The sequence below is a fragment of the Pseudorasbora parva genome, chromosome 11, assembly GCF_024679245.1.
Source record: "Pseudorasbora parva isolate DD20220531a chromosome 11, ASM2467924v1, whole genome shotgun sequence".
Classification (NCBI taxonomy): Eukaryota; Metazoa; Chordata; class Actinopteri; order Cypriniformes; family Gobionidae; genus Pseudorasbora; species Pseudorasbora parva.
The window spans coordinates 8,123,265-8,135,463 of NC_090182.1; the positions used below are offsets into that span (position 1 = coordinate 8,123,265).

The 12,199-nt window shown below is 37.1% G+C and overlaps 1 protein-coding gene across 1 annotated transcript in view; it reads left to right on the forward strand.

Moving 5' to 3' along the window:
- LOC137092610 (protein diaphanous homolog 1) overlaps nt 1-12,199 on the forward strand; it is a 132,555-nt gene that overhangs the window by 63,613 nt on the left and 56,743 nt on the right. Inside the window, 1 exon segment of the mRNA XM_067456914.1 lies at nt 7,292-7,406. Within this exon segment, the coding sequence (XP_067313015.1) occupies nt 7,292-7,406 (115 nt within the window).

The following is a 12,199-nucleotide window of genomic DNA, read 5'->3' on the forward strand; positions in this document are numbered from 1 at the left end:
AAATTCTTCGATTTTTACTTAAAACAATACAAAATGAATAATTGTATATAATTGTAAGATAAGGTATATTCTATCAAATAAAGACTTGCAGAATGCAGTTTTTCTTCTCAAGTAAACTGACCGTAGTTTAGATATGGGAAACAAGACAAAGTACTGATGATAAAGATTTTATTTTAGTTGCAGCGTAGCCGTAGTTTCAACCCATATGTCGCCCACTTGTAGTGGAAGTGACACGTGTCCCGTGTGCAGCAATGAATCATGGGTGACTATGAGCTGTTGATCATGAACACGCTTCTCTCCTCCTCTGATCTCCCTCTTTCCATCTCTCTCTCTTTTCCTCGCCCTCCACAAGAGTAAAAACATCAAAACGGTCCTGTCTCCTTTTAGCCTAAAGCTACTCTTTAATGGCTTCAGTGGAATTCATGAGTGTTTAGAGTCTCAGTGGTTCGGGCTCTTTGAGGATGTCAGTGAAATAGCTTTTTAATAAGCCTGTGTCTTTTGACTGTGTCTCTGAAAGATAATTAAATTGCTGGTAGAAAGGACAGCATTCTTTTGTAATTTAAATTAACATTTTTTCACTTTCCTCTCATGCTCTCAGACTAGTCTTGTTATCTCGCGCCGCCCCTCATTCTCTCCTCTCTCTCTCTCTCTCTCTCTCTCTCTCTCTCTCTCTCTCTCTCTCTCTCTCTCTCTCTCTCTCTCTCTCTCTCTCTCTCTCTCTCTCTCTCTCTCTCTCTCTATCTATCTATCCCCCCCCCCCCCCCCCCCGAGGTAATTAGATGTTGCTGTATCGTTAGAGGTTGTACCTTGTCTCCGTGTCCTAACCTTTCTTTGCCTCCTCCGCTTTCCTCTTTTATATCTCTGTTTCTTTCCACATTCCAGTAGAAATGGAGGTGAGAGTCATCAACATGCTCTCTGACTGACTGTAAATGTCACATACTTTAGGCAAATTCAGACACAAATTGCAAGTGTACAGTCTTGCAATGGCTGGGTGATTATACCAATATATTTAATGATGATTTTGCTAGCATTATTATTATTATTAATAATAATATTAATGCACATTTTCACCCAAAAATGAAACTGATCCCATAAATTCCTCACCATCAAGCCATCCTAGGTGTATATGACTTTCTTAATTCAGCCAAAAACAGAGCTATATTAAATAACATCCTGGCTCTTCCCAGTTTTTGAAGCTCCAAAAAGCTCATCCATCCATCATGATGGTAATCCATACGACTCGAATGGTTAATAAATGCCTTCTGAAGCGAAGTGATGAGTTTTTGTAAGATAAATATCCATATATTTATATAACTTTATATACTATAATCACTGGCTTTTAGCAACGGCCGTGCATGCGTTCATGAGAGTTGAGTTCTGGCGGGAGGGTGACCTCTGACCCGAAGTATGAAGTGTAAGATTAAGGAAAATTGATTAACGGCGAAGCGCAGAGGATTGAGCAAAACAAAATGCCGGTCACAAATTCTAAGTCTTAAAGAAAATTTTGATTTGAGAGAAGAGGAGCTACGACATATTTCCGGTCAGAGGTCACCCTTTCGCCGAAACTCTTTTCTCTCATGAACACACTTGCATGGCTGTTGCTGAAAGCCAGTAATTTAAAGTATATAACGTTTTAAATATGGATATTTCTCTTACAAAATTTTTTCTGTAGAAGGCATTTATTAAAGGCACAGTATACAGTGGTGGCCAACATTATTAGTACACCTGGCATCTGGGAACCTGCAATGGAAGGAATCTGCAGGAAAATAAAAAATGATGGACTGGCCCCCTCAAAGTCCGGACCTCAACCCCATCGAGCACATTTGGGGCGAGTAAACTGGACAGATCTATTGTCATTAAGAGTAAAGTCAGTTGCAGAAGGTATGGGATAACATTAGTGTTGAAGTTCTCAGAGGAAATATATTGACACCAGAGAAATGTCCTGCTGTAATTGATGCAAAAGGTGGACATAGCCTACCAAATATTAAAGTTAAAAGTGGATAAAAACACTACGACTCACTTCATCTGATATTTGATGGTCAGAGCAACCATCTGCATATTTCATGAACATTATGAAATGAAATGTTTTGAAGGCAAAAAAGGTCAATATTTTAAGATCTGTCAGGTATTCTAATAATTTTGGCCACCACTGTATAAGTTTCACAGATATAGTCGTAGCTTGATGATGCTGTGAATGAGCATGGAATCATGGGAGTTGTAGTCTTGACTCTTCACCTCCACAGCCGATGGAAAGGAACTCCGACTCAGGCAGAAATCATGTTCATTAATGAGCGAATGTATTAAAGGGTTAGTTCACTCAAAAATGAAAATGAGGTGTTTATCTGCTTACCCCCAGTGCATCCAACATGTAGGTGTGTTTGTTTCTTCAGTAGAACACAAATGAAGAGTTTTAACTCCAACCGTTGCTGTGTGCCAGTTATATAATGCATGTCAATGGGTAACAACTCTATGAGAGTAAAACAAAAAAACAAAAAAAACACGCTTAGAAAACATGCACAAAAACCCTGCCGCTCCTGACGACACAGTGATGTCTTAAGACGATTCTCATCTAGTATTCCCACCCGCTATTACTTCTGTCTGATGAGGTCATAGATATATATAAATATTGAGTCCTCATTAGTGCCTGCGCGGATCGGCCAAATGAGGCATCTACATAATATATATCTATGATCGCACCAGTTTGACCTTATCAGACGGAAGTAATAGCGGATGTGAAAACTTGATGAGACTCGTCGGGATATGAGGTAAAACAATAACATAAATACTGTTGGTTTTCACACAAAAAAACAATCGGTTCGTGTCTTAAGACGTCAATGTGTGGTGCTTGTGTTTGTTTTTGTTCTCATAGAATTGTTACCTATTCACACCATTATATGACTGGCACACAGCAATGGTTGGAGTTCAAGAAACTTCTTGCACTCAAGAAAAAAAGAAGATAAACATCACATTCTCATTTTTGGGTGAACTAATCCTAAAGTTACAGAAGTATGAAGCAGGCTGTGGAAAATACAATTGAGAGAGACATGCATGGAACACTTGTCTCGTTTTGTTGCGTATGTGGGATAACGCAGTGGTTTTACATGGTTAAAACAATCATACAATACATATGAGCTTATGTTATAACATTGTTCTCTGTGTGTTCGCTCAGTGGCTGGTATAAGATACTTAATCTAGATCAATGTTAAAAAATCATATTAATAACAGGATGACTACATGACTTTTGCCAAATTACATGCAATTCATTTCAACATGTATTGTATGATGAAGAATGCTCTCTCTGATTATGTTGTTAGCCACCTGACAAATAGTGTAGTCTCTAAAACACGGTAAAATCCTTACTCACGGTGAATCAAGAAAACAAGCGATTCAAACAATAAGACTAACAGTTTTGCGCTGGATAACAATCATTTTTTCCTGTTAATACTAAATGTGTATCCAGCTGCTCACCTCTCTAATAAAACATACTATATTAGAGCATCTTTGGTTTTCCCCATGCTTTTTATGGAAATCGAGGGAAGGGTGGTTATGACGTCATTGACAGGTGACGCATAGACACGGTCCGTGTCCTGGTTAAAATAGCTGATTTTTCTGGATTTAAAAATCGCTGGACATGTTTGATAACGGAAGTACACAGGTCATCAAAATATATAACATTGTTCTAGTAGTTTTTGGATATTTTAATCAAAAAATCTTACATATTGTGCCTTTAACCCACTTGAGTCGTATGGATTACGTTTATGATGGATGGATGCGCTTCAACAAATTGGGCACTATTTAATGCCATTGTAAAGCTGGGAAGAGCCAGATCGATTCCCATTATTGATTCATTCTAAACTCTCATTCGTGGTTAATAATACTTTGGTTTCTTGCTATGCATTGTTACATTGGTGCATATAAATGAAAAGGATTAAAAACTGTTTACTTTCTTGAGTACATTAAGTGAAAAGCAGTGTGGAAAACAGGCCTTGATTATTTGAATAACATTTCTAGTGCATTTGCATTCATGCATTAATTATTTTGAATGTAATTGGCTGCAGTGGCTGTTGGTTGAAATAAGTGTTACTCTGATTGGGGATAAACATGTTTTAAACCAATTCAGAGCAGAGTTTGGGGTCAGGATTTTTTAAATGTTTTTAAAAGAAGTCTTATCTGCTCACAAGCTGCATTTATTTAATCAGAAATACAGTAAAAACAGGATTATTGTGAAATATTACCATTTAAAATGGCTGTATTCTGTGTGAATATATTATAACATGTCATTTATTTTCTGTTGTCAAAACTGAATTTTCAGCATCATTACTCCAGTCTTCAGTGTCACATGATCCTTCAGAAATCATTCTAGTATGATGATTTACTGCTCAAAATATATTTCTTTATTATTATTATTATCAACGTTGAAAAGTTTGTAACATTATAAATGTCTTTACTGTATATTTTCAATACAATACAATCAATACAATTCATTCTTGATAAAAAATGTTTTTAAAAAACTTACTGACCCCAAACTTTGAAACTTTTAAAAATATGTATAAAATATTTCCAGAAGTCTGAAAAATCCTTGCTTAGCCATATTTGATAACAGAGTCACAGGACCGTAAAAGACAGAATGATGGACGTTGAAAAGGTTTGTGCAATGGGCATTAACAGCGAGAGATTGAGAGGAGGAGAGAAATACAAAAGGATCAAGCATTTTTTGTCTGGCCGTCCCAGCGTGCATTGGTACGGCGTCGCCTTTCTCTCCTTTGTGTGTAAAATCGGGATCCGTTTTAATGAGTTTCACCCTCTTTTATTCTCTGTCTATTATCATATTCTGTCTTCCTCTAATCCTTGTTCTACATTTCTCATTCTGTCTTTGCTTGCTGTCTGAAGGCGGTTAGTCAGAGGAGTAGCACTGATATCCTGACAGCCTGTTCACTGCTGTTAAACTCATTTTACTCCCAAGACTTGCAGCGCTTTGCTTCTGTATAAATGAGGTTATGAGTTGAGACTGTGAGAAAGCGCTCAGTGATGTTTCATCTTCTCAAATGGGGGTAAAATAAAGCCCTGGACTCCAGAATCGCAATCTACGGTCCATTAAATCAGTGCAGCGTCCATAAATGATGGAGAAACACATTTGAACCGAATGATCATATCAGTGGCATCTACATAATGATCTTGTCCAGAGATCAGGACCGTGTTAAGGCAATAAGCCACTCGAAGCAGAGCGCTCCCCTTATTTTTTTTACCGTGATTGAGGGATGTTGTTAATGTCACTATGCATTAATAATAATAATCACATAAAGCAGCTCCTCCAAGTAAGTATCATTAGCTCAACTTTGATGTTTATGGTTGTCAAACAACATGCTACATTAAGACCGAATTGAATTGATGTGCATCACAGATAAGTGTGTGTATCAGCTAATTACAACAGCTAAAAATATGGCCCAGCCAATTCGATTTTAAAACCAGAACCAGTCTAAATGGTCTATTTTGTGGTTTGATGTATATTAACACTGTCAAAATTAACACGTTAACAGATGAGGATTTTTTTTTCAGTTGAACACTTAAAAAACACAGCATTAGCGAGGCATTATATTTTTCCATCATAATTTGGCTAGCGTTACATTATATGATCAGATCATGCTACCTTAAAAATAAAGGTGCCAGGAAGAACCAAAAATGGCGTTTCACAGTGATGCCATAGAAGAACCATTTTTGGTTCCCCAAAGAACCGTTTTTTAAAAGTATCTTTAAAGAGCCGTTTTTTTCTAACCATTGTAATCTAACCCCTCAACTGTCACCCCCTTTTTGAGAATAGTCATGAAAATGCACTATCCAAACTTAAAGGGCTGTAATTAATGAATGCTTTGGAATATAGACTTAAATTTGGTCTTGATTTAAAAATGACAATCAGCAGATTATGCTGATGTGAAAGCATTTCAAAATATAAAGTTATAGAAAAGTTATGGAAGTTTAAATTTATTGAAAATGAAAAATACATTATTAAATATTATTTATTTTATATAAAATATTAAAAAAAAATGTTTTACTCTAAAATTACTATGAAATCAAAGCCATGTGTCTAACCAAATTGTGTAACCAAATATCACAAAAATTGAAGTCCCCATGAGTTTTTGTTTAGGCGCTATACCAAAAATAGCCACGGGGTATCATTCAATTTCCTTTGATTGTTTATTTGATGTATTTTCCTGTAAATTTCTGTCCAAATATCACTTCCATCATAAAATATGAAACATTGAGACTCAGACCTTTCAAATAATATGCGTTTTGTCAAGAAATTATGCGTTTTGTCAAGATAAGAAAAGATTTTCATTATAAAGTAGTTAAAGGTTACAACTGCTGTTATGATGTAGATTTTTTTTTTGTGGGGCACTATCGTCATAAATTACTATTTTACTGTCATCATGTAATTTTTATCATAAAACAATGGACACATACCTCTTCAGGAGTGTTAGACCTTTCCAACAAGTTTGTCATGATTACATTAGGATTTAAGTGAAATATAGTGAAGTAAACGTAGGTGTCCCGTGTACGGGACGGTGACAGTTAAGGGACTAAAGACCCTTTTTGCATTACAAAGAACCTTTTGTGCAATGGAAAGGTTATTTGGAAATTAAAAGTTCTTCATAGAACCATACACCCTGCCACTGAACCATTTAAAAACCTTTATTTTTACAAGTGTGCTCTTATTCACGCAAATGCTTTTAAACCATTCAGACGTGGGAAGACAAACGATAACGCGCCGTCTATGAATGTCATATCTGTGTGACACACACTCGTGCACAAAAAGACGTACCAGTATCGAGTTTTTTCGTGTATGAACAAACAGTAATACACAGAATTATGCCAAAATGCCCATTTTGTCGAGTATTCTCATGGGAGCAAACAGTGTTTTGTTGTTATTGTGATTGTACACAAATAAAAGTACACCTTTTTTGGACGATGGATGAAAGGCAGACATTTTTATTTCCTGCCTGACATACTACCACAAAGAATCGCTTTAACAATCTGTCCCTCACGGCCTGACTACATTGTTGGTTGACTAAGCCTCTTCTACTCGACTAACGATTAGTCAAGTATGAGGGGCAGCCATAACTGATATATGAATTGGATTAATGTATAAACGCATGAATGGTTGATAGGTGTTTATTGGATGATGGATGAAAAGGAAAGCTATATGAAAGGATATGAAGTGGGTGGATGGATGTAAATAGGATGAATGGAAAGACAGGGATGGAGGCATTAATGAGTGTTTTTTATGTTGTGGTAGATCGCACCGGAGGATCTGTCTGAGAACAGTTTCTGGGTGAAAGCGAAGGAGGATCGCTTTGAGAACAAGGAGCTGTTTGCCAAACTCACACTGACCTTCTCCACACAGACCAAGAGTGAGTTGATCTGCTCTGTCGTCCTTCAGTCACATCACACACTTCACACCATCACACATTAAACCTCTCTCTCTCTCTCTCTCCTCCGTCTGTCTTACTGAACACAGCCTCTAAAGGTAAGAGATGCCCCTTGCTCTGTGTTTGCGCATCTGTGTCTGCGCATCTGTGTGTGTGTGTCTGCTGAGACTCTCACCGCAGGGTACTGGGCCAAATAGGGATGACAGAATACAGGGATGTGGAAGAGATGACTGTCATCTCAGTGTACAGAACAACATCAGGACCAGCGCTGTGTGTGTGTGTTTGTGTTTGTGTGCTTGTTTTTGTGAAATATTAGGATACAAATGTGTATAATGACATGGGTATTACAAGGAGAGGGTGAAATAAGAGGACATTGGCCATGTCTCCACTTTTCAAAAGGCTTATAAATCATACAGGGTGATTTGTTTTATTTTTATTTTTATTTCCTGTGATGGGTAGGTTTAGGGGAAGGGGCAGTGTAGGGGGATAGAAAATACGGTTTGTACAGTATAAAAAACATTACACCTATGGAATGTCCCCACATTTCACAAAAACGTGTGTGTGTGTGTGTGTGGTGAAAGAGAGGGTGAATTTCATGAAAAATCTATATTTTACCCCAAAAACCAAAAAAGAATAACTTAAAAGCATAAAGAAAATGAAGCCAGATTTAGGATCAAGATTTTTTGCATTGTTCTCATTACCATTACAATCAAGTACATATTCCTCTCAAATATATTTTACTGCTTTTGCTAAGTTTTTGATTAAAAACTTAGAAATGTCGCCTTGACAACTATCTGAAATAAAGCATTTTAAACATTTAGGATAAGGTACTGAAATTATTAAAACTAAATCTGATATAGTGTTATGTTACTTACTAAATATTATAATATACAAACATCAAGCACAAAAAAAATGACTAAATTAAAATTAACTGAAAAATATAAACATAAAGCAAGATTCAAAGCACAATAAATAAATGTGTGTGTGTGTGTGCGTGTGTGTGCGTGTGTGTGTATATATATATAATCATTTTATTTGGAAAAATTGTTATATGGATTATTTCTTGGTTTTATTGATTTATTAATATCATAATTACAATAATTGTACTTACTTATTTATTTATAAATGGTGTCCTTTTTAAATTAAAAAGTAGCAATAAATACCACCATGGTATATAAATACATGGAATGATATGCTACAGGTTATAATTTTTGCTGTACAGTATTAATTGGTGTTGGTGGTAAATGTCTTTAAATTTCATAACGAAAAAACTAAACAAAACCATAACAATGTACGCTTTTCTTTCAGCAAAATATTATTTCTTATATTTACCCTGATGTTTCAGGAAGAAATATGACCCACACTTGTTCTTGAAGAGTTTCATGAGATTCACCTGGATGTCATATTTTGGGTGACTGTATGCATAAGCCCCTCATGAATTAGAAATGAGCAAGAAGCAAGTGTCAGATGTGTGTGTGTGTGTTTCCTGCCACCTGCTCTTTGTCCTCTATGAGTGACCTTTACAGTTTTATTGCATATTTATATCTGATACGATATACAGCACTGTCGACTTTAACAAGGTGTGAGTCTGTGGAGCGTTTTTTTTTTTAGGTCTTCTGTATGTGCTTTCGCCCTTCAGCAAATGACCTTCAAAGAGTGTGATGTCATGTATCCGCCGCAGTCTCTCTCTCGCGCTCTCTCTCCCTCTCTCTCTCTCTCCCTCCCTCACTCACACACACACACACACACTCACACACACTCACACACACAGAGTGTTTTCTGTTTTGAATATGGAAAACGAAACCTTGAAATGTCATCTTTGGCAGCTGTTTTCTCCATGACTACCTGAGCTCGCTGTGTGTGTGTGTGTGTGTGTGTGTGTGTGTCTGCGTGTGCGCGTGTGTGTGTGTGTGCGTGCGTGCGCTGCCGCGTCCAGCTGTCTGAGTTGATGTAGGATAACCTTTTCTGATATCTGACTGTAAATGAATGCTGCCCTTTTCAGATCTTCCATCTGTCCGATCCTGTCCGTAAAACACGAGTGTGCTTGCGCGTGTGTGTGTGTCCGTCCTTGAGAAGGATTGTGTTGTTCCATCAGACGGCCACGGCCGTATCTCTGCCTCTCTTTCCTCCAGTCACATCACTGTCTCCAGCAGAGCAAAAGGACGCCACCGACAGCCAGAACTGACCTCTCACCTCTGCTGACGGTGGGGTCGCAGGTCGATGACCTCTTCAGCGAGGTCACGCCACTGATTGTTGATTTAATTTGACAGGACCTCAAGCACATTATCTTCTTCTTTTCTGTGGGTGTTTGTTCCATCACAGTTACTGTTGCTCATTCTCGGAGTTAGTGATTTGAACGCATCCTGTACTCTCATAGCAGATAGCAAATAGTTTATGAGAACACACAGATGATGTGTAAATCTCCATCTCTGCATGTGCTGTGATTTATATCGTTTACGCTTGCAATGCACATCCAAAGTGCACACACAGCTTGTGTTTTCATGGCTTTTGTGATGGTGTTTTATGGTTCTCTTCATGAAATTTGAGGAATTTGTTAAAATCCAATGTTTGTCCATCCATAAAGTCCCTTTTTGATGATTAATATTTAGCAGAAGTATAGATCCGGGGGTCAGTCGGCCATATTTATTTATAAAGCACATTTAAAAACATCAGCTGGTGGTCAAAGTGCTGTACAGAGTTTATATAAATGGCGCAATTAAACTTGGGAGATAAAATGCACCAACTTATGACAATATACAATAATAAATAGATGCCTTTTAAGAGATTTAAAATCATCGTATTTGATGCAGTTTTTATATAAAATGGCAAATTATTCCAAAGCTGTGGAGCAGCCACTGAGAAGGTGCCACCTTCTTTCAGTTTGAGACGTGTCCCTGGAACAGTCAAACATAGACTTTTAGCTGATCGAAGGTCTCTGGATGTATTACGATGAAAAGAAAGAATGTCAGAAATGTTTGGAATAGCCAAACCACACAGAGCCTCATAAACAAAAATGCTTTAAACTGAATACAATATTTGACTGGGAGCCAGTGGAGGGAGACCAGCACTGGTGAAGTGTGTCCCCTTTTCTTTGTTCCAGTCAACAGTTTCACGGCAGCATTTTGGACAAGCTGAAGACGTGACAGTAGAAACTGTGAAACACCAATTAATCCAGTGTGGATGAAATACAAGCATGTATATATTTGGATAAGAATGACTTAATTTTAGCTACTTTCTTTTGTTGATAGAAATACTTCTGAGCACAGCATCGATCTGTTTATCGAAAGTAAAAGCAGAATCAAAAGTAACACAATTTCTAGCATGTGTATTAGAGTTGTTCGAGTACTTTGAATTATTAGAGTACTTCGGTACCAAGTTGGTACAGAAATTTTAAAGCTGTGACGATACCAGCATTTCCCTCTAGCATTTTGAGCACTGTTGAACATATTCTTAAACACCTCTTGGCCATTGTGTTTTATTTGCAGTTTTCAGTGCATTGTTCCAGGAAGAGCGTGTCCACACATTTTGAATAGCACACAACTGAGGCGGTGTTGTGTTAGTCATTATATTTGAATAAATGATCAATTACATAGACTAGTTTTATAGTCATAGCTCTTTATTTAGACTAAAAACCCTTCTCATTGATTTGGTGAGGAACAATTTGAGCAGCATTTGCACACCCTGTCATGCTGTTGGCTATAAGCCACTGCAGTCACATATTGCAGCATTAAGGTTAACGATTAACCAATTAATTGATCGTTAGTTTAAACTCAATTGATCATGGGAGTTTGTGTAACTTGAGATCCCTAATCTAAAGCCAGAATATTTATCAAAAAAATACCTTTTAATAATGATAATTTCGGGAGGTGTTGCATCAAGATTTTGCTTTTTAAGTAGCAGCTGCACAATGGCATATTTGAAGATGGGAATATACCACTGATCAATCTACAGTTAATTATTGATAATAAACTGGGACTGATACTGGCAAGTTTACCTAGTGAAAGGCGAGGATGGACAACATCCTATGAACAAACGGTGGGCTTCATTTGTTGGAGAGATTGTACCAGATAATTGTGAGACGCTGGGGTAGATTCAGATAAATATGATCAAATTGGTGCAGGCTTAGAGAATTTTAAAAGAGAGGGACAAATTATCTTATTCCATCAATTTATCCATAAAAACTTTTTAATTTTCACAAGCTGTAGGGGAGAGATTAGACATCAGATTTAACTTTTGGACTTCATTTTTTGCTGTAAGATCCGAAAAGTATTTTGCTTTTGCAGTCTTAACAGCTTTGTGATAATTAATCCTACAGTCTCGCACACATTTATAAGAGATTTGTAATTTGTCCCTCGTCCGTTTCAGCATCAAGAAATGTTCCAACTGTAGATGAGTTAAAAGAGCGAACATGCCAGCCTACTGACACACAGTGTGATACCGGGCTAGAAACGGCTATATTAATAATAATAGGCTTATGATCAGACAGGAGCATTTCTTTGATATCTACATCGCTGACTGAAAGGTCTAATCAAAAGTGTGTGTCCTTGTTTATGAATAGGGCCAAGGACAGTCTGTGTAAGATTGAAAGTATTAATCATTTGAAAAAAGTCTTTAACCATAGACTTAGACATAAAATCAGCAAGATCAAACGCATCAGCATTTGGCACAATCAAGGATAAAAAAATGGAGATTTCACCTGTAAAATCCTTATTGTTAACATGGAAGAAGCAGCTTATATTGCTAGTCACATCACTTCACATCCGGTCTGAATAGAT